Here is a 24,688-nt window from a genome sequence, read left to right on the forward strand (position 1 = left end):
CATTTAGGAATTGGGTGCTGATAGCAGATCTTTAATTTATGTCAACGATAAATTTATTCAAATTTTCTCCAGATGGTGCGATTTAACAAGACAAATATAGACACTCATCTACTGCTTGTCAGTGTATTTTGTCTTCAAAATATCATTTTATATCGTTAGGTTGTTGACTCCCAACCTCTTCCTTATAATATATACAATAAGCAGTCAGCGCTTTTTGTGTTGACTTTCGATTGAAATGCAATTTTCTTTATCTAAATCTTTCATATAAGGAGTCTGTTTTTGAGATGATCTTTTATTAAATAAAAATTACCTGCGAGAAGAGGCACAGCCAGCTGACCAAATCCACCACATAACATTGCGATACCAAACCCGGAAGCTAAATTGGATAGGGAAACCAGTTCAACAAGTATAACAGTCTGTAAAATCCATACACCCCCTGTATATAATCCAAAGGCCGTCATGTATACAAACTGGATAGTAAAACTTTTCAAAAATGGTAAGAAAAGAGTGAAAATTCCAATCAAGCTGAACTGTCCAAAAAATAAGAGACGGCTATCAATTTCACGGTCACTTGCAGCTAGTCCAATGAGGTATCGACCACAGATATTACCTATACCCGTTGCTGAAATCAAATAGCTTACATCTAACTTTGAAACGCCATTGGTTTTAAAATATTTAGGAAAATAAAGATAAGAAATGTTAAAACTAACATTCCAGCAAAACGTACTTAAACAAAATAGGAAAAATTCAACACTTCCCAACGTCGATAAACTATTCCTAACAGATTTTCCCAATCTTACACATTGGTTATCATATAATTCTTTGGTATTCTTAGTTTTATTTTCCATTTTTCGGTTCATTTCGACATTATTAGGTCTCATCAATGCGCCAAATACTGCACACTGGAAAAAAGCCGCACCAATAAGACGAAATGTTCCATGAATTCCGAATGATGAAACACATTGGTGCATAATAGACGGGAGTGCAAGCATAGCCACTCCACAGCCATTAACTACTATTCCTGTTGCTATGCTACGCCCTTTGTCAAAGTAGTATCCAACTGAAACTAATACTCCTGTGTATATCAGCGACTGACTTGTACCTGTATGGAAAATAATAGACGGTAACTTAAACATATTATTTTGTCCAAAACAATGACAAAAGTACCAGACACTAGTTTATTGCAACTAATATAGTCTTTTCCATAAACGATATTGTTTGATTATGTTATCAATGGGTATGTTAAATGTTGTTTTGGCTAAAATAAATGGCATATCATTATTGTCTGTGTAAAAGATGACCAATTTGATTGTATATCATGTTATTTCTTTAGACAAAAATATATGCAAATTGATAGACATATTATATCATACCTGCTATTAGTCCATATGTAACATATATAATATAGATATTCTCTGTCAGGCTGGTTAGAACAAAGCCAATTAGACCAACAACAGATCCTGTCATAATACATACCCGACAGGAGAAGGTGTTCGCGAGAAGGCTTCCCATCGGACCTATAAAACAGGAGAAAAAAGTTAAAAACGCAAATACCGAACTCCGAGGAAAATTAAAAAACGGAAAGTACCTGAAATTCACGTTTCAAGTTATGATGATGTTAAACTATTGTGGCTGTTTTCACTTTTCGTACCACCATGTAAAACATTTGTATACGCAACTATTGAAATATTGTAAACATGCTTATTATCATAACGTTTGGAAGCTAACACACAAGTGGTATGTTATGGCGAAACTAGAGTGTCGCAGACAGTACTACGGCCCTGAAAAAAATATTTTTACTTGGGACAGGCACGTGCTAAACATGCCAACCATACCAAAACAGCATAGCCCAAGAACAATAAGGAAATACAAACATGATAAACGACAATCAATCAATCACCGGCTAAACGCATATTGGCAAGCAGATACTAGTGCATTTATTAAGATAATAACCATAAAAAATGCCCTTTCTTGGATCTTGATATCTGTATCTTAACGGGAAGCTTACTACCACAATTTACGTTAAAAGAATATTTTTTTTATTTTCCTCTTAATAATTCGTTTGAAGATGGTGACGTTTCCTTGTCACCATCTTATACTGTTCATATATCTCAGCTTGTTCGCTTATTTTTTACCGTAATATAAACCCAAAAATCAGATTAAGACAAAGTTTAATTCTACAAATTTTTGGCTCCTCAGAGGTGTACCTCCTTTGATTAAAGAAGGATTATTCTATTTTGAAAAAAATGATTTAAAAAAAATATTGACATGATTGATTTCGAGAATGAACAAAATAATTTTGAAATCAATAAAATCTGGAATAAACAAATTTTGCAGTTATGCCTTAAAGATGTTCTTAGGTGAGGTTTAGAAATTTACGTCAAATGGTCTTACTCCTTGGTTTTTTCCTTTAACATGCTTAATACATGGTAAACTATTTGCCCCATAACACCTATTTTTTTTTTTTCATAAAAAGATTTCAATAACTCAAGCTCATAAAAGGTCATTTACAAAATTTTAAGAAGATTCTTGATTTTTTTATAACGATTTAAGACCCATATATAATTCCAATGCAAACATAAGGTAAAAGTCCGAGTGGGCCTTTTCCCGCCATTTATTAAAACTAAAATATCTGGAAATAGAGCTCCGACCATAACCATCAATATTTTAGCCTATTTTGTTCCTTAACTAATGCTTTTCTGACTTATAGTATCAATTTTAAAGCCTTGATGTATTCAATTTCACTTAAGTACATCCTTAAAATCAACGTTTTAGTTATATTAACAACACTCTATGAATATAAGATTTGCAATTATTACATTAGTACAATGTAACTTATTTCATTATTTACGGAAATAGTGTCAAGTGTATTGCCTTGAATCATTTCTTTTATTGGCTTGTGTATGGCGTAACCTTGCACGCATTCACCTTCAGTTACATTTATACTTTTTTACATTTATTATTAACATAACAGTTTTTATATTTATAGTACGTACCAAAAAAAGAGGTAAGGAGAAGGGAAATACAAATCAGTTTTTCCTTTTTCTTTTTTCTGAAGAGCTCGTTATTTTATGTATCTAAATTAAATTTTAGAAACACAATGTTTTATCATAATTGTTTTGCATTTTTGTTACTGAAGGTACTCGCGATCGTTCAGAAAAACACTCCCATTTAGCAGACGATTATTGCTGTGAATGTATCATAGCATTTCTATTTAAAAAATAAATAAAATTCATAAAAAGATTTTTTTTTGTAAAATTCACTACTTGTCCATTATTAATTGTTTTTAGTTTGTGAGTCCCCGAGTAACAATGTACGTACTCATTATAAATATACTAATCAACAAAAGTAACGAAACAGAATATTGAACTGCATTTTGTGATTACATTTTATAAATAGGAAAAACTGTTAAATTATCAAATGAAAAAACATTTATTTACAAAGCGAATACATTTGATTCAGAAAATCTTTCCATGTTTGAGAATGAGAAGAATATATCGTGATAATGAACACAAGGGTCAATTTTATTTTGTATGAAATGATAACAAAAGCATATGGTTTTCAATTAATTTTGCAATTAATAAAATTGAAAATATGCAACTTTTTCTTTCGTCATAGTTTTGATAAGAAATAAAAAAAACATGATTTTAAATTCGTCATTTTTTTTTATTGCATTTGGTCCCTTATTTTAAATATTAACGGAAATTGAATTTAACCTTGTGTCAATTATTTTGTTGACTTCTGTAAGCTTTAACCTTGACGCATTTACCTAAAGATTTGTTTTGCACATTTGTTATTAACAGAACATGTTACATTTATAGAACGTACTAAACATAATAAAAATGATGGTTAGATGATAATGGCAAAATGAGTGTGATTTGACCCAATATTGTTAATTATCTATAGATATAATTTCTAAAATTTCAAGCACCGATCACAACCACAAGTAATTTAAATCCGATATTTAATTGTTGGTATGTCGATTTAACAATATTATGATTTTTAAATTCGGAAGCTCTTTACTGATATAAGTATCTCTTTCATGCATAACATTTTTAAATAAAATAAATGATATTGTAATAATTTGTATACACTAAGTATTTAATGTATCAATTTTTTCAATACATATAATAGGTATATAAGTATATATTTGACCGATTAAAATGACATTCAGATATTTTAAACACAAAAAAGATAACATGGTCAACTTACACAAAAACTCGACTCCTGATGTTCAATTATATTCAATTTGAATCCTTATTAAACTTTAAACCGACATAAAGAGAAAAATACGTAACAATATGTTCCTGATGAAGGTTGATATAGCGTTATTCTAATTTAAGCAGAAGAACAAAATGTTTCTCAAGAATCTGAAAGCGATGACAAGAATAGAAAAAAGCCTTCAATATTAAAAATAGTCTATAATTTAAAAGTAGCTATATTTCTGTACTCTTACATAGAGGTCATGTTTTTCTACCTCTCGGGTGTATTTTCAAATTTTACTAACCTCCAATGATTTATTATAACTAGAACCAATCACCGGATGCTTTATTTATTAACTTACAACTGAGCAAAAGCATACTGTTGAATATTGATCCTACCCAAGTTGCCTGTACGTCTGTTACATCAAAGTTTTCTATTATTTCTAAATGTATAATCCCTGATTTATAAGTAATCGATGTTCCAAGAAAACAGCAAACAAATCCAAATAGGACAATCAACCATTGTTGAGGGTGGTAAATATCAAACTTCTGCATAACTTAATTCAAAAGAAATAATATTACGTGATAATAATCTTTACAATTCTTTAACTCGCAGTTATTATCAAGGACACATTCGTTTTAAATCAATAACCTACACACGAAGTACTACTCTATATTATACTCTAACTCAACCACACTAGTTAAGAACAACCAAATAACATTTACCTTTGATTTATATTATATGTACTTCCTAAAAATCGTCCAAGGTCAATGCAAATAAAAGAATAGCTAATCCAGGAATTCAGACATTGAAAAATGTCAACTCGTGACTAAACAGCACTGGAAATGAACTAATGCATCACACACATTCGTGAATGAATGTCCTTTTTCTGTTGAACTTTTTTCTATACTAGTATTTCAATTCCTGAATTAGTTATTCCATACTTAATTCGATTTCAAAGCCGGATAAACATTCATATCTAGTCTAAACATATTATCTGTTAATACTTTTACTACATTCTAAAAATGTTTTATAACATATGTTATTTCTGTTCTTTAAGGCTTTTGATCCCAAGATTTTTTTATATTAGTAATTAATTGTTTGTTAAATAATATGAAAAACAAAATCAATATTGTAGATTTATACTGTCCTAATATATGTAACACTATACTATAAGTATAAAGTATTGCATGAATTGTATTATACTGTATATGTTATCCTTCTTGTCAATGGCTAAATAAGATAATTGTATGTAGTTGAATGTTTTACCGTATGTTATCCAATAAAGATCCGGGTTATCGGAAAATGAACAATTGTAATAAAAACTGACTTATTTATAAATACATTTAAACATTCTGGAATTCGTAGAAGCATAACATAAATAAATTTAAAGATAAAAAGTAGTTATTGGACCTAACAAAAACTTAAATAAAGGACTTTACAAAAAATATTTCAAAGAAACTCAGGTTAAAAGAAAAAGAGGTTAAAACTGGGAACATAAATAAGAATGAAAGATGAAACGTATCAAAATCTAAATGAGGTTGACAAACTAAAAAAACCTATATCTACATGTATTTAACGAAAGAAAAGCAGAAGTTGTAGAAAAGAAGAAGTGGCAGAAGCAGAATCTAATACGAACAATGCGCACTGCTCTTTCATGAATCTTGATATCTTTATTATATTTAACGCCTCATATCAAGATTTACGATAAAACAGATGATTTTTCATTTCCTATTGTTAATTTTCCATTTATGTCGATAGTGAAGTTTCCTTGTCACAATCCTATCTCAACTTGTTTGATTTGCTCGTTTATATAGCAACGTATTTTACTTCAATGAAAGAAAGCATTGTCATAATTGCAGTACTGAACAATTATAACACCAGGGTTATCGATATCACAAACTTGTCAACACATTTACAAAATAAATCATCGTGCAGACATCTTCATAATTTCACATTTAATCGTTCATGGTAATATTTATACAAAGCAATTAAATGCATGTCGTCATTCAACTCAAAAGCTAACAAAAGCTGTATGCAGACTTGTTCAGAAGGAATATAGTTATTACAATACTGTTGTCAGCTCATTACAAATAACCTTGTTTTGAATTCATATGGTTTCACCCCAAGTATCTTTGCATTGAAATAAACACATTTATTCTAAAACCAGTTGTTGGCATGCTACGGTTTATAATTTATGATGGTATGAAACTTAAGCTCTAACGGTAGGGACTGCCTAATTTTCATTTGATGAAGACATAACCTTTCTGTCAGTTTAATTGAGGTATTGAGCTCACGTGATCAGTAAGACAATAACAATCAAAACCAAGGAGTAAACAAAAACTCCCAAAACCAAAGGAAATTTACATCAACAGTTATAAATGATAATTAAGAAACAACACGAACTCCACTAAAAACCGGGAGTGAAATCAGGTGCTCCGGAAGGGTAAGCATTTCCTGCACCGTATACGGCACCAGTCGTGTTATTTCTTTGTTCAGTTCGGTAATGATGGAAGATTCTTATGACTGAGGAAGAATATCAGACATGATTTCTGACACATTTTTGTCATAATGGCTAATCAGCTCATGATGGTGACCGTAAAATTTCTTGAGTGATGACCTTAATTTGATTGGTTCATAGCCCTGTCTTAGCAACTTTTGAGAAAGCAGTATTCCTCGTTCAACAAAATCAACGTACTTTGAGCTAGCTCTAGAGTAACGTGTCACTTGAGACCCATATACTGGTGCCGCTGGGATGTTGCTACACAGAAATGGAAAGTTGACTATTGGAAAATTAAAATCATCACGTTTGTCATAAATTTTGGTATTCAACCTACCATCAGTAGTCATTTCGAGAAAAAGGTCTAACTATGAAGCAGATTTATCTGTGTCGGTAGTATCTTTAATTTCAAGTTCACTTGGATATATTAAATGTATGTGATCACTGAATCTATTATTATTAAGAGACAGTACATCATCAATATACCGAAAGGTGAAATTAAAAGACTGGGCTAATTTATTTTCTCCTTTCTGTACAAGCCCTTGGATAAATTCTGCTATTAGTCCTTTGTTAATGTATGTGTATTATTGTCATTTAGTTTCATCTGTTACCTATAATAACATCGGACGTGGACTCATTTTAAAATGAGTTTTACATTAGCTCGATGTATATGGGGAGGCTTGAGATCTCACAAAACATGTTTAACATTGCAGCATTTTTACGCCTCCCCAAGTCGAAACCCTCTGGTCTGTGTAAGTCATATTTGTTTTATTATTTCTATTTTGGTTCATTGATATGTTTCGGAGATTAGTGGGACATCCATTTTTGCTTAACTTGTACAAATTTTTGTTAAGGGGCCAGCTGAAACTCGCTTACTGTTGCGGGATTTCTTTTCGCTGCGTTTAAGACCCATTGGTGGCCTTTATATGATATCTGCTCCTTGGTTATTGTCTCTTTGACAAAGTCTCAGTTTCCATTCTCAATTTTACGTACAAGAAAAAAAAAGTAGTATAAAAAAACTATAGAACAAAAACATGGACAAGAAAAACTTAAAAGCGGAAAATGAAACATATTATAGAAAGAAAGAGAGAAAAAAGAAAAATAGAGATAACGTTAAAGAAAAAAGAAACACTCCGAATTTTAATTTTCAGTCCAGTAACAAACATCTCCTGCATGCTGATAAGAATGACATCCCTTACAGTCCATCGGAACTGTTTAACTGCCAAAAGGGATTCAATTTGACTTACTTACTTACTTACTGCCCATTACGCCCATTGGCGTGTGGGGCAGCAACGAAGTTTCTCCACATCTGTCTGTTTTGTGGGCTTTAAATAAAACTCTTTTACTTAAAAGTAGAAATATTTTTGTGCCCATGCTGACAAAGAGGTCATGATTCATGCTTACCTACCTCTCATGCTTAATTTTCATATTGTACTAAACTCCAGTGATTTTTTTCTACTATAACAAATCACACATGCTTCATTTATAACTTACAGCTGAGCATTAACATACTGTTGAATAATGATCCTGCCCATGCTGCCTGTACGTCTGTTATATCAAAATTTTCTATTATTTCTAAATGTATAATCCCTGATATGTAAGGAATCGATGCTCCAAGAAAACAGCAACAAAATCCACATGGGACAATCAACCATTGTAGAGAGTGGTAAATATTAAACTTCTGCATAATTTAATGCAAAAGAAATAACTTATATCACATTGATCTTTATGTTTTAAACATGTCTTCTTTAACTCACTGAAGTATGAACTGTTTTCATTAAGAAAACATTCGGTTTAAATTAACAACCTACACACGCAGTAATACTTTATGATATACTCAACAACAAAAGTTAAGGACCACAAAACAACATATTTCGTATCAATGTTGATTCATTCATAGGGTCTTTGCATTGGTAATTAACACATTTATTCTTAAACCAGTTGTTGGCATGATACGGATTATGTTTCACATCTATATTTCAACATGGTATGATACTATAAATCCCAACGGGAGGTACTGTGTTTGATTTGAATATGACGAAGACATAATCTGTCAATCATTCTAATCGATGTCTGACGCTGGCATGCTAGAAGTCCCTTATTAATTTATGTATTATTGTCATTGTGCTTAGTTTCTATGTTACCTATTCTGACATCGGACTCATACTTCTTTCAAACTGAGTTTTACTGTGGGTATTGCTATGTGTTTGTTTATTCTGTATTGGACAGAGGTCTAAACGGGGGGGGGGGGGGGGGGGGGGGTAAGATCTCACAAAGCACAAAGCATGTTTAAACACAACCGCATGTTTTCACCTGTTATAAGTTAGGAACTGCTGGCCTTTGTTAGTCTTGTGTGTTTTTTTTTCAATTTCAGCTCATTTATATGTTTTGGAGTTTGGTGTGGCGTTGTCCATTTTTATTGAACTAGTACACATTTTCTTGAGGGACCAAAAAAGGATGATTCAATGTGACTTTTAGATAGAAAAGGAGTCATTTTCGAAAACTGTTTACTACTTAAAAGTAGCTATATTTCCATACCCTTGCTAAAAAAAAAAAAAGTCATTATTCATAATACATATCTCTCGTGATTAATTTTCAACTTGAACTAGCCTCCATGCAATTTATTATTAGTTTAAACTAAAACAAATCGCTCATACTTTAACTTACAACTGAACATTGCTATACTGTTGAATATTGATCCTGCCCAAGATGCCTGTACGTCTGTTATGTCAAAGTTTTCTAATATTTCTAAATGTATAATCCCTGATATGTAAGGAATCGATGCTCCAAGAAAACAGCAACAAAATCCACTTAGAACAACAAGCCATTTCGGGGAGGGGTAGATATTAAACATCTGTATATCCTAATGCAAAAGAAATGACATCATATCATAATGATCTTTATACTTTAAACATTTCTTCTTTAACTCACTGAAGTATGAACTGTTGATATATTCGTTCTAAATTTATAACCTACACATGAAGTACTAGCTGATGACATACTCAACAACTGTATTTAAGGACCACCAAGTTATATTCGTTATTTAAATACCAGAACTTGTAATATTTTTCAAAATTTGAATATCGAAAAAGGAAAAAGGAAAAGGAAACAACTTGTGTCTGGTTATTTAAATAGTATTATATAGTTTCTGTCTTAAAATGGTATGTAGCAGTCATCATTGGAATGAAGAGTGGCACCGAGAAAAGTCTTTTGTTTGAGTACTGACAACAGATTTTGATACATTAAAAAAACATTATGAAGTCTATATTCCAAGTTGTATCACATCCTTGAAAAATACATTGTTTGTAAATTAGAATGTGTTTTTTCATGATGTGACCATTATTAGAACAAACAGTTTATTTATGATTAATCGTGTCAACAAATAGTTATTTATTTTATACTTTTGATTTCTTTTAGATTTACGAAACGAAGATATTGGAATCAGTTGAACTAAAATTTAAGTAATCACGGAAGTAGGTAGGATACATTCCTCAGTTGTTTCTCAAGTTACAATTTTTTGTAAAACAGGGGATACATTTCAACCTGTGATACCTGTTAATTTAAATATAATTATAAATGCTGAAAACAGTCGTTAAAAGCATGACAATGAAAGCAATGACGTTATATGATACTTTTTTTCAGGACATCATGAATATAGTAAAATGTGTAATTCAAAACATCGTAATAAAAAAACAAGAATACATGCGTCGTCATACTGGCATACACCACTTGTATTATTCAAAGTATAGATGAAAAAGATCAGGAAGCATTTCTGAACAGCTGATCAAACATGAAGCAATTTTGCTAACTAGTGTTTAAGAAATATGTGCTAAAAATATTTAAATTTATTTAACATATCGAAAAATTTTGATACGAATTATCTGTTTTATAAAGTGCTCATACACTCATGCACATTTTACGTGTAATCTTATCACTGTTTAGTTGCTTCCCTTAAATAAATCATTCTGGTCAGTATTACATGTGAAAATAATGACAACAATACTTGTTGGACAAAAGGATGGACAAATAGACTACCGGACAATATGACTACAATCTGATTAAAATATGATAAAAAAAAAAAAAAAACAAAAAAAAAAAACAGGGGAAACAGAGTTATTACATTGTGGTCATGATCCGAAATACCTCTCTTTTCCAATTTAAGAAAAATTCGTCTTCCGTTTTAGTGTCGCATTTATAGAAAAAGAAATAGTTCCTTGCATTCCCTTTTTAATTGCTTTAAAATATTGATGATAAATTATACTCGAGAACAGATTTAAATTTTAACTAGTGAGGAGATCGCGATTGTGTGACAATTACTACGAACAGCAACGAACCAGAAATAGTTTCAGGTAACTGTAAAATAAATATAAGTGTAATAAAAACCGATATATCTAAAGCTACATTTATACATTGTGGAATTCTTGAAAATATAACATACATTATTTTAAAGGTACGAAGTTATGGGACCCTGCAAAAACTAAATAAAGGACATTACATATTAATAGGAAACATTAATACAAAACTATACTTTAAAAAGACAAAACGCAACAAAATATAAAATAAAGTATAAAACTTAAAAATTATTAATATATAAAATAACTTGGTATGAAAAAAATCAGTCAGTAATTGATTTCTTTAAATTCGTCTCATAGTAACATTATATGTACTGAAATATACTGTTGAATTATTCAACCAATATTTGCAAAGAGAATTAATCCGATTAAAAGCATATTACAATTAGAACACGAGAAAATGAACACATAGGTAAAATTTATGTGGAAGAAATTGATAACGAAAAAACAATTGAATTTGATAATTAAGTATAAAATGTCTGCACTTAACATTTTAATGAGACAATGTTCATGTTTCAACCCATCAGTTTCAATATGGGTTTGGGGAATTTTGGGTGAACAAAATATTGCAAATAAAACATTTCGGTTTAAATCAATGATTTTGATAGGAAATCAACACTATATAGATACTAGACCAATCTTGCAATGTTTTGTGTTGGTACCACGTACCTTATTCCATTGCTTATGGAAATTGTATTTTACCTTGTATAATTGTGTTGCTGACTTGTGTATAGTGTTATTGCACGCAGTTACCTTCAGCTACATAATTACTCATTGCACATTTCTCATTAATTTAAAATTTGATATATAGAGCGTAATTAAAAATAAAAAGGTAGCGAGAAGGGAAATACAAAGTAAGTTTGATTTGAAAGCCCGATGATTTTCATTTATCTAAGCTGAAACCAAATATTGTTAATCATCAGCATATAATTTCTGGACTTCCTAATTCTGATCACTTCCACCAGTAATTTTATTCAAACAATGAATGATTGGACGGTTTAAACTATATCCAAATGTTTAAATTTGGGAGGTTAATACTATCCTGATGGAGAATATCCCTTTTATGCATGAGATTTAAAAACAAAACAAAGATTGAATGAACTGCCATATATACCAAGTTTTACATTACTGATAATAGATATATTTAAGGAAAGTATTTGGCCAAATAAACAGTGGCGTAGCTAGGCTATTTTTGAGTGTACGCCCTAATCTCGGCGAGAAGTATGAGGGCCCCAATCGAATCCAAGTTCTAACATCTACTAGTAGTGGGTTTGTGGGGAAGCCCTTTTCTGACATTAAACAGTAATCAATAGCAAGTTGGACATACTATCTTTTGAATCTTTTATGTTTTGTGTTGATTTAGAATGGTCATTGGTGTTAGAGAAAATATCCAAACCAGTTACTTTAAAATATGTTAATAAGGAACCGTAGGGCAAAGCAGTAACTGTAACAAAACCCCTTTATGTGCAAATGACGTTAATGGATATGAAGTGATTAATTTGCATAGATGTTTAGGTGCATTATGAAAATTCGTAAAGGGTTCCTTGGGACTGTGGTGTTCGCCTGGATTACAGCTTCCCAGCGAAAATTGAATCCATTTATCAGTCCATTACAGGAGTTTGAATAATTGAACATTTTCTGTAGATTTTTTTCTTGAGATGGAATATGACAATATCGGAAAAATTATTTCAAATTTATCATGTAAAATATAATAATCACAGTTAGACCGTCTGTTAATTGTTAAAAGATAAGTCCGTATGTCAATGGAAAAAAACATATATATTCTTAAAATTTTTCTTCATACATTAATTTGTTTACTTATTTTGTTTGTCACAAACTTAATGTATAAAGTTATATGGCAATCAATATTTGAATCTGAATTTGAATTAATGACAAAACAGCTTTTGCCAAAGATTCATAAAATTCGATAAAGGTTTGACAAAATAATTGAAGTGTAACAAACTTTTACCACAGACAGTATCTACTTGTATTAAAACTGCAAAAAAAAAATTCTTTTATCAGTAAAATGAGGGGGAATTAAATATATGAATTCATCCCTATGCTCTGGATACTCTTTTGAGAATAAAAAGCTTGTCCAACTTTCGTAAAATTTCACGAAGGTTTGACAACATAATTGATATTAAAAAAAATTTAACCATACTAAACCTAAATGTTGAAACCCCCGACGAAAACTAGGATCGCTATTTCTTGCTTTCGCGACAAAAAATGTCACAGGCTCGGCTAAAATCAAAGCTCATATTAGAATCTCAGCTCAGGATTATGAATTGCTTTAAACAAAAGGAAAGTAAAAAGAATGCCAACTAGATTCAGACTTTGACTGACAGAAAATTAACAATTATATAATACAGTACCATTTGATCGAAAGTAAATTCCATCACTTTTATTCGCAATTACAAGCTATTGAAAAAAGATTTACAAGCTTTCAAATCAGATCTTTTTGATTTATTGAGATTATTTTTATTTTATCAAAATCCAAGTGTACGCCCGGGCGTTTTGACGTAAACGAAGCTACGCGCCTGATAAAACGGCATCCAAGACAGGTGTTTTAAAGATGGAGAAAAGATAGCATTGGTAACCCATGGCAAAATTCCACTCCAGTTGTTTCAGACTTGAGTTAAAATTCAATTTGAAACACGTTTAATAATTTCATGCGTCCGAAGCGCTTTTCTGGATTTACCTTCATCAGGAACGCTCAATGCCAAACACTTGAAATCCGAAGATGTGTAAGTACCGAAACCGTTGAAGAGCTATATGTCAACTAGAGGCTCTCAAGAGCCTGTGTCGCTCACATTGGTCTATGTGCATATCAAACAATGGACACAGATAAATTCATGACAAATTGTTTTTTGGTGATGGTGATGTGTTTGTAGATCTTACTTTACTGACCATTCTTGTTGCTACAATTATCTATATCTATAATGAACTTGGCCCAGTAATTACAGTGGAAAATATTTTACAAAAAATTTCAAAATTTATGAAAATTGTTAAAAATTGACTATAAAGGGCAATAACTCCTTAAGGGGTCATTTGAAAATTTTGGTCATGTTTGACTTAATTGTAGATCTTTCTTTGCTGAAAATTATTGCTGTTTACAGTCTTGCAACTAAGCCCAAGAAATCACATCAAAATGATGTTGGGCCTATCATTTGCACCACTTAAAAAAACACCATAATTTTAAATTAAACTGTCACTCCAATTAAAATTTGTTAGATGACAGGAAGCACATGTTATTTCATCCTGATCCACAAGTGGTAATTGTTGCATAAATGGATTAATAGTAAATACACAGCACTGCCTCCCCCTTTTTGAGAGGTTTTATATAAAAATGACCCTCCTTTTTATAACACACTATATAAAATGCATTTACGTTTGATAACTATATATTGATTTGGGGTATGTATGATCTTCATTTCATATATGAATATGCTATTTAGAATCTTAAATTATAAATAGTCAATGTTATTATACTAAATTAAACTAATATATGAATTATTATGAAAGTTCACCTTCAAAATAAGTTCCAAATGCCTCCCCTCCTTTTTTCATGGGAAAAAATTGGTTGATTATTTAGGGAATCACTGGTGACTAGAGCGGCCCCCTATTAGGTCAGTCAGCACCCCCTTTACAAAAAGTTCTGGATCTGCTCCTGACTATAGGTGCTGAACGTTATGTTACATGTATATTAAAATTGGTACATTTTTTAGGCCAGAATGGCACAACCCTACCATAAAAATATTGAGGTATCATTTAGTATCAACGGGATCTATCCCCTAGATGAAAAAGACCTAATTGTTCTTCTTATATTCTTTTCTTTTTTTTTTCTTCTTAACATATTTTGACAATCTATCAATACATGCAATAAGAGGGTGTGGTTGAGCTCTCATAGTATTTTAGTAACAACAAATTAATGTATATGTAATGAACTTAATTAGGCTGTTGAAATTTACCGAAATTTACCATATTAAAGATTCAAAGCTTAAATATAACATATAAAACTATGAAAAATAATACATTATTTAAAACTTGTGCTTCTTGTTTTTAATATCTGATGAGGTACATGTAAAACTAAATCAGAATATTTACTTTTTACTTTTGTAATTTCTTGAGGGTTTATCAAAAATTTACACACTCAGTTTTTGTTTTAAACATCTGTTTTATGTTATATCATCTGTCCCCTAATCAGTAGTGGATGACATATTTATATCTCTACTTAACCATTTTATAATTGAGAGAAGATATGAAATTTTCACTCTGAAGGGCTTAGTTGGAAGACGGTTTACAGTTTATCTCTATCTATAATGATATTCAAGATAATAACCAAAAACTGCAAAATTTTATTTAAAATTACTAATTTGGGGGCAGAAACCCAACAAGGGGTTGTCTGATTTGTCTGAAAATTTTAGGGAAAATAGATCTTGATCTGATAAACAATTTTATCCCTTGTCAGATTTGCTCTTAATGCTTTGGTTTCAGAGATATAAGCCAAAATCTTCATTTTACCCCTATGTTCTATTTTTATCAATGGCGGCCATCTTTGTTGGTTGGCCAGGTCACGCCACACACTTTTTTTAAACTAGTTACCCCAATGATGATTGTGGCTAAGTTTGGTAAAATTTGGCCAAGTAGTTTCAGAGGAGAAGATTATTTTAAAAGAATACTAAAAATTTTGAATGGTTAAAAATTGACTATAAAGGGCAATAACTCCTTAAGAGGTCAACTGAAATTTTGGTCATGTTGACTTTTTTGTAGATCTTACTTTGATGAACATTATTGCTGTTTACAGTTTATCTCTATCTATAATAGTATTCAAGATAATAACCGAAAACGGCAAAATTTCCTTAAAATTACCAATTCAGGGGCAGCAACCCAACAACTGGTTGTCTGATTTGTCTGAAAATTTCAGGGCAGGTAGATTTTGACCTAATAGACAATTTTACCCCCATGTCAGATTTGCTCTAAATGCTTTGGGTTCAGAGATATAAGCCAAAATCTTCATTTTACCCCTATGTTCTATTTTTAGCAATGGCGGCCATCTTGGTTGGTTGGACGGGTCACGCCACACATTTTTTTTAAACTAGTTACCCCAATGATGATTGTGGCTAAGTTTGGTTAAATTTGGCCAAGTAGTTTCAGAGGAGAAGATTTTTTTAAAAGAATACTGAAAATTTTGATTGGTTAAAAATTGACTATAAAGGGCAATAACTCCTTAAGAGGTCAACTGAAATTTTGGTCATGTTGACTTTTTTGTAGATCTTACTTTGATGAACATTATTGCTGTTTACCGTTTATCTCTATCTATAATAGTATTCAAGATAATTACCAAAAATTGCAAAAATGTCCTTAAAATTACTAAGGCCTTTGGGCCAGGTGAGCTATAAATACATAAAATAAATAGCCAAATTCATCTAAAGCCATCTTTGCCTGAGGGAGTTGAAACCTTATAGTTTCTTAATATTTTCAAAATTTATAAACGAACAGTTTTAGAAAGGTTTGTTAAATCATGTCAGTACCGAAATACTGACTTCTGAGCTGATGATACCCTAGGGGACTGATGGGAAAAAAAATAACATTGGTAACCCATGGCAAAATGATTGCAAACATAATAATTCATAAGGGTTCCGCGGAACCCAGTGTCTCGCCTGCTTCTGTTGTAAATCGCTTGCTCAACAAAAACTAAAGGCTCTTAAGTGCCTCTGTCGCTCACCTTGGTATATGTGCATATTAAACAAAGGACACAGATGGATTCATGAAAAAATTGTGTTTTGGTGATGGTGATGTGTTTGTAGATCTTACTTAACTGAACATTCTTGCTACTTACAATTTTCTCTATCTGTAATAAATTTGGCCCTTTAGTGCCAGAGAAAAGTATTTTGTAAAAACTTACAAAAATGTCAACTGACCATTTTAGTCATGTTGATTTATTTGTAGATCTTATTTTGCTGAACATTATTGATCTTGATCTGATAAACAATTTTTTCCCTTGTCAGATTTGCTCTTAATGCTTTGGTTTCAGAGATATAAGCCAAAATCTTCATTTTACCCCTATGTTCTATTTTTATCAATGGCGGCCATCTTTGTTGGTTGGCCAGGTCACGCCACACACTTTTTTTAACTAGTTACCCCAATGATGATTGTGGCTAAGTTTGGTAAAATTTGGCCAAGTAGTTTCAGAGGAGAAGATTATTTTAAAAGAATACTAAAAATTTTGAATGGTTAAAAATTGACTATAAAGGGCAATAACTCCTTAAGAGGTCAACTGAAATTTTGGTCATGTTGACTTTTTTGTAGATCTTACTTTGATGAACATTATTGCTGTTTACAGTTTATCTCTATCTATAATAGTATTCAAGATAATAACCGAAAACGGCAAAATTTCCTTACAATTACCAATTCAGGGGCAGCAACCTCACAACCGGTTGTCCAATTCATCTGAAAATTTCTGGGTTGCTAGATCTTGACTTGATAAACAAATATATACATGTCAGATTTGCTCTAAATGCTTTGGTTTCAGAGATATAAGCCAAAACCTACATTTTACCCCTATGTTCTATTTTTAGTCATGGCGGCCATCTTGGTTGGTTGGCCGGGTCACCGGACACATTTTGCAAACTAGATACCCCAATGATGATAGTGGCCAAGTATGGTTAAATTTGGCCAAGTAGTTTCCGAGGAAAAGATTTTTGTAAAAATTAACAGACGACAACGGACTCCAAGTGATGAGTAAAGCTCACTTGGCCCTGTAGGCCAGGTGATCTAATGAGGAAAAAAATCAATAAAAATATTCCTCTTGATACTATCTTTTGACTGTAAAAAGCTTCTGTCCAAGTATGAATCTAATAAATGTTTTAAAACCTTTAACTGCAGACTGTATGTCATGTTAACTGGAAGAAAAACTAAGTCCATTTATAAGTAAAATACAGATACACAGGTACAAATTATCAACAAAATTTACTAGCTTTTGATCATAAACAAGCTTCTGTCCAAGTTTGGTACAAATTAAAAATAGTATAAGAAAGTTATTAAAATTTTTGAAAATTTAACCACAGAGTAAGTGTGTTGTTTCCTGGCAGAAAATCTATGTCCATTTAAAAGTAAAATACGGAAAAATTATTAAAAACAAAATTCAAAATTTACTTCTGGATACTATCTTATGATCATAAACAAGCTTCTGTCCAAGTTTGGTACAAACCCTGGATAGTTTAAGAAAGTTATTAAAATTTTAAAAACTTTTACCACAGAGTGAATGTAATGTTTACTCGCAGAAAAACTAAGTCCATTTATAAGTAAAATATGGAAAAAATGGAATTTTATTTTTACCAAATTTACTTCTGAATACTATCTTATGATCATAAACAAGCTTCTGTCTAAGTTTGGTAGAAATCCGGTATAGTTTAAGAAAGTAATTAAAATTTCAAAAACTTTAACCACAGAGTGAATATTTGTGGACGACACCGACGACGACGGAATATAGGATCGCTTAGTCTCGCTTTTTCGACTAAAGTCGAAGGCTCGACAAAAATGAAATACAGTTAAACCTGTTTAAACCGAACCTCTTCAACGGGACTTAAAATTTTGTTCGGTTTTATCAGGTTCACAACGGACATAATTTGATATGACGGTGCTTACGAACATGTTTAGTTTATACAGGTTTTCGGTTTAATCGGGATTCGGTCTAGTCAGGTTTCACTGTACCATGAAAATGATTATGAGTTACAAGAATGTAAAACAAATCAGACCGTCTTGGCATTTTTATTATTAATTGTAGTTTGATAAAAGTCCACTGACAACATCAGAAAAAATGAGCCAAAAATAATGAACATAGAAAAGTAGGCCAAACAAAAAATTGAAAAAAGAGAATGATGGATTCTTATATAATATAAATAATTGACAATGATGGACCAAAATAGAAAGAATATGAGAAGAAAAAACATACGGAATGAAGAATACAGCAATGAATGGGTCCATCTAGACCCTCATATTCGCCTCATAAAGTAGTGGGCATGTGGGTCATTATAAAAAAAAAGTGCAAATTTCGACGAGGTAATATTTTGAAAAATGATGTCATTGTTTAAAACTTTTGAATGTGTCCCGCTATTCTATAGTATGGTAGCAACAATATTCAGAAATATGCAATGGGAAAAATTAAGAGTTTCTTCAATTTTTACAATTTTAGGTAATCCTTTGAAAGAATCGTGTCAATGGTGTTACCAATTTAAAGCATACATTTAAGTACTAAATATTATTGTTTTACATCAAACAACTGTTCCTATTTGTTGTTTAGGTTTAAATTACAACTGATTGACATTATTCATATAGCTGTGCACTCTATTTAAACATAAATTTCAGAATCCATTGTCGTAAAAAAGTTGGCTGTCCTAATTATGGCCGTTGTAAATACTAAAAAATACACTTAAACTGAATATATGTGAATTTTATAAGATTAAATGATAATTATATACCTAATCCTTCGTACACGACTTATAAAAAAACTTTCATTTATGAATAAAGATAAAAAAAAATGTCACATTTTTATATAGTAACACCACTGACCCTTCAGTAACTCCAATGACACAAAAGTATTACCAATGACATCACATTTCAAATTTAACCTTTATCAAGTACTGAACACAAAGCCAAGATCATCGAGAAAAAGAAAAAGATGAAAAAATAACTCTTAGGCTAAAACATATCAAATTATATAACATAACATCCATTACTAAAAATGTCAATAGCGTTACTAAATAGTGTCATTGGTGTTACCAGCATACATCAGTTTGTGAAAACTGTGTATATGTAATACATGATATTGTTAAAACATTGTTAAATAAGTATTGTTTTTCATAAATAGTATGATGTTTAGCTTGTTAAACATGAAAGAAACACAAAACAATGCTGATTGTCATGATATATTCAGTGGTGTTACTAAACTGGTCAATGGTGTTATTTTATCAAAATGGTCTCACCATTGGCAGTTACACCAATGATTTAAGGTGTATTTTAAGATTCAGTTACGAAATAAGTGCTCCATTCCCCTATTCTATATGTTTTTACTGGTGCATGTTTTTATAATCAATATATTTCATTATTCAAAGTTAAGGTAATGTTTTCAAAAAATGATTTTTATAAAGGGTACGCCATGGACACTATTTCCAATTACGATATAACCTTTACTTACTTTTACGATTTTGTCACTAAATCTTCATCATAATTGTTTGTTTTCTTTTGCATAACATGCTGACAGGTAACATTGCTAAGGGTATAACTGTTGTAAATGCCCAAATCTTGCGAAAGATAACTCTTATCCTACCAATTTGTCCTTTGGTAACACCATTGACTTAAACAAGAGTGCACACGCTGAAATGTCTCGCCTTCTATACTAATCATTGATATTATGTTGATAGTCCTAAGTATAAAGCTTAGTTTTATTACAACTGTCTCATAAACTTAACATTAACCAAGATAACTAAACAAAGACCAATGAACCTTGAAAATGAGGTCAAGGTCAGATGAACCATGCCAGGCAGACATGTACAGCTAACAATGCTTCTATACAACATATATAGTTGATCCATTACTTATAGTTTAAGAAAAATACACCAAAACACAAAAACTTAACACTGTGTAATGAACCGTGAAAATGAGGTCACCGTCAAATAAAACCTGCGCGACTGACATAAAGATCATAAAATATTTCCATACACAAAATATAGTTGACCTATGGCATACAGTATTAGATAAAAAGACCAAAACTCAAAAACTTAACTTTGACCACTGAACCATGAAAATGAGGTCAAGGTCAGATGACATCTGCCCGCTAGACATGAACACCTTACCATCATTCCATACAACAAATATAGTAGACCTATTGCATATAGTATGGGAAAAACAGACCAAAACACAAAAATTTAACTATAACCACTGAACCATGAAAATGAGGTCAAGGTCAGATGACACCTGCCAGTTGGACAAGTACACCTTACAGTCCTTCCATACACCGAATATACTAGACCTATTGCTTATAGTATCTGAGATATGGACTTGACCACCAAAACTTAACCTTGATCACTGATCCATGAAATGAGGTCGAGGTCAAGTGAAAACTGTCTGACAGACATGAGGACCTTGCAAGGTACGCACATACCAAATATAGTTATCCTATTACTTAAGATAAGAGAGAATTCAACATTACAAAAAATTTGAACTTTTTTTTCAAGTGGTCACTGAACCATGAAAATGAGGTCAAGGACATTGGACATGTGACTGACGGAAACTTCATAACATGAAGCATCTATATACAAAGTATGAAGCATCCAGGTCTTCCACCTTCTGAAATATAAAGCTTTTAAGAAGTGAGCTAACACCGCCGCCGCCGCCGGATCACTATCCCTATGTCGAGCTTTCTGCAACAAAAGTTGCAGGCTCGACAAAAATGTTACATTTCCTTTTGGTGAAAATTTTTATTACAAAACCAACATTCACCTCTCAAAATCATTAAAAATGTTTGTATGTATCAAAATGCAATAAAAAGTGATAAATCAAAATAACAAATGATATAATAGTCCTATTTCAAGTCTGAAAGGATTTATAGTAATAATAAGTTAATTCTTGCTATGTTCAAGGGTTTAAGAAAACATTAATGATGTTTTTATAACATTTCATACTGTAAACAGTATATTGTGTATTACAAAACATTCATATCTAACATATGCAAGTGTTATTTTGATATATTTTCATGTCTGTGACTTAAAAAGACCCAATAACATAGTTTTGCATGTTTGTTTGATAATGACTCATATATTTTACGGGCTGAGGGCATGCAACTTGCCCGGAACCATGACATTTGTAAATTGTTTTGATCTAACCACTCATGGCGGTATATTTAAACATCCCGAGAAGTCCATAGCAAATGTTTAACTGGAAGGCGGGATAATACAATGTGGCCTCTGAATAAAGGAGTTGCTTATCATTTTCGAGGACAGCCTACTACCTAAAATAAGCTATAGTTGCTAACAAAAAGATCACGATTCATGTTTACCTACCCCATCATTTTCAACTGGTACTAACCTCCAGTGGTTTATTCAAACTAAAGCCACTAAACTTACCACTGAGCAATAGCATACTGTTGAATATTGATCCTGCCCAAGCTGCCTGCACGTCTGTTACATCAAAGTTTTCTAATATTTCTAAATGTATAATCCCTGATATATAAGGAATTGATGTTCCAAAAATACAACAAACAAAGCCACACAGGACAATCAGCCATTGTGGACATGGGTAAATATTAAACGTCTGCATAACTTAAAGACAATATATATATATCAATATATTTAATGTTTGTATTTTAAATATTTCCGTTTCAACTCATTTAAGAATGAACTGTTTAAAAGTATTAAGGGCACATTCGTTTTTAATAAACAGCTTACACATGACCACCAAATAACATTTGCCATTTAAATAGTCTAATGGTTGTCAAAGGGTTATACAATTCTTTGAGATTAACAGAACGAAGATTTAAGAAAAAGTTAGGCACTGAAAATCTAAAGGTTATTCTGAATGCTTACAATAATCGTTCGAAGCATGACAATGAAAAAAATATTTTTTATGAAAAGTTTATTAAGAAATCGAATAAAATTTGTACATGAATTTTTAAAGATCGGATGCAAAAAAGACAAGAATACATGCACTGTGGTACTGAGCATAAATAAATCATAATAATTCAAAGTGCCGAAGAAAAAGGACAGAAAGTACGCCTGATCGGTTCTCAATGCATACTCACCTTACAACTCATCAATGACAAGCTGCTGGACAAATATAGAATATTTTCTTCAGTGATGCTGGAATCATGTGAGAAAAACTCTTCATTCATGCAACATTCTAATCAATATTAAAAAACAAAAACAAAAACGATCGAACAACGAGAAACACTTTTGAACCACAGCAACAAAATGCATTCGATGAAGAACTGGCTCCTGACGTAGAATATGTGCATACAATCTTAGCGGGTTTTAAACGGTTTAACAGGCGGCAATCTTCACCCTAACCCGAGTTAAACCTTTTTATCGTATCAAAAAATGCCTCTGAATAGATACAAAATGTGCTCATACACTCGTCCACATTTTTGTACAATACATATTATCACTGTTTAGCTGCTGCCCAAATATAAAGTAATTCCTGAAAAAAAAGTATGACGACAATACTTGTTGGACACACGGATTGACAAATAGTCTAACGGTTTGACGGACAATGTGAATAATATATAATTTGAGTACGGTAAAGAGACTAAGAAGGGAAACAAAATCATAACAATGTTTGCCATTAGATACCTTGATTTCTCAATAAAAAAATACAACCTGATAATTTCGTATTTGAAATATATCTTGCAATTGCATTCACTTTACTGAAGTCATTCAACAACTTTCAATCATATGTTGTGAAGAATTTGTCGATAACGTTGCATCCAATTCGTAAAAAAAAATACAGTTCACACTCGTGACTGAAAACGCTGAAAATGAACTCATCAGCTTTTCGGTCATTCGCGTTGTAGAATATTTTTCTAGTCTTGAATTCCGGAATTAGTTATTTCATATCAAATGCGATTCGAAGTCGGATAAAAATGCCTATCTAGTTGAAATACATTATTGTTGTAGTGTTAATACCCTTATTACATCCTCGATTTTTTTATAACAGATTTAATTTCTGAATTGTTAAGCCTTGACAAACCATGGTCTAGATATATTTTATTACGGTATTCATTTGTTTATTAAACAATATGAAGAAATTCACTGTGATATTTTAATACTTTTAATACGGTTGGGAAAATGTATTCTTTAATTGGTATTTAAATATTTGTATTATTTTTTTCTGTATTCTTTAATTGTTAGGAGCCAACTATTCTCTGTTGTTTATATTTAAGGACCGCATTTTAAAACCAAATTTTGGTTAATTTTTACATAGCGATAATCTTGAGGTCATGCCGATGTATTGTTATCGCCTAGATTTCCATTATGTAAATCAGTTTTGGGTTTTTAACCGTTCTATAAACATGAATACGCGCACATAAACGAGTGCAAAATAACATTCCTTATCGTTTGATATAAATACATCTCTTCAATGAATAGTGATAAAAATATTTGTGTTTACAATATAAATTAATAATATGAAAATGTGTTGTAGTTAGATATATATATATAAGTAAAAGATCATTGATAATATCAATGCACACGTACCGAAAAATTGTCTTAAAGCATGCGGAAGAATACCTTAAAGAACGTTTTGCGACATTACCGGGTAAGGACCAGTAACTCTGTAAATGGTTTTGCGGGAAAATATGAATGCCTACTCGTATCCATACAGTAGCATTGCACTATTATTAGAATAGTAGAATAGAACGATATACAAATGGATGGAAATCCTATGTACATGTAACTGTTCTTTAAATATAAATATAATATATAACAACAAATCAGTGTATCACTACAATATAAGTTATTACGGTGAAGTTGAATTTCCTGTCATTTATTCATCATCCACGCAAGAACTTGTCTCACAAAAAAAAATTATCTCTGTACATTGACCTCAGTTTCAGAGATATGTGATTTTTTTTCTGAGACAA

General features: G+C 31.4%; 1 protein-coding gene across 6 annotated transcripts in view; it reads right to left on the bottom strand.

The window, feature by feature from the left end:
- LOC143063530 (monocarboxylate transporter 12-like) overlaps positions 1-22,425 on the bottom strand; it is a 39,886-nt gene extending 17,461 nt beyond the window's left edge. The window contains exons 1-3 of one of the 6 annotated variants that reach the window (XR_012975034.1): positions 4,565-4,774; positions 1,374-1,517; positions 311-1,102 (exon numbers count right to left, since the gene is read on the bottom strand). Coding sequence is in view for 5 of the 6 variants with exons in the window: in XM_076235731.1 (XP_076091846.1) it covers positions 311-1,102; positions 1,374-1,517; positions 22,179-22,371 (1,129 nt within the window). In the remaining variant the exon portion in view is untranslated. Of the gene's footprint in view, positions 1-310; positions 1,103-1,373; positions 1,518-4,564; positions 4,775-8,197; positions 8,439-9,370; positions 9,548-22,178 lie in introns of those variants that run through there. The other 5 variants (XM_076235731.1, XM_076235732.1, XM_076235730.1 and 2 more) reach the window with 5 other exon arrangements.
- Positions 22,426-24,688: the final 2,263 nt, after the last annotated feature.

Source organism: Mytilus galloprovincialis, chromosome 2 (genome assembly GCF_965363235.1).
Source record: "Mytilus galloprovincialis chromosome 2, xbMytGall1.hap1.1, whole genome shotgun sequence".
Taxonomy (NCBI): domain Eukaryota; kingdom Metazoa; phylum Mollusca; class Bivalvia; order Mytilida; family Mytilidae; genus Mytilus; species Mytilus galloprovincialis.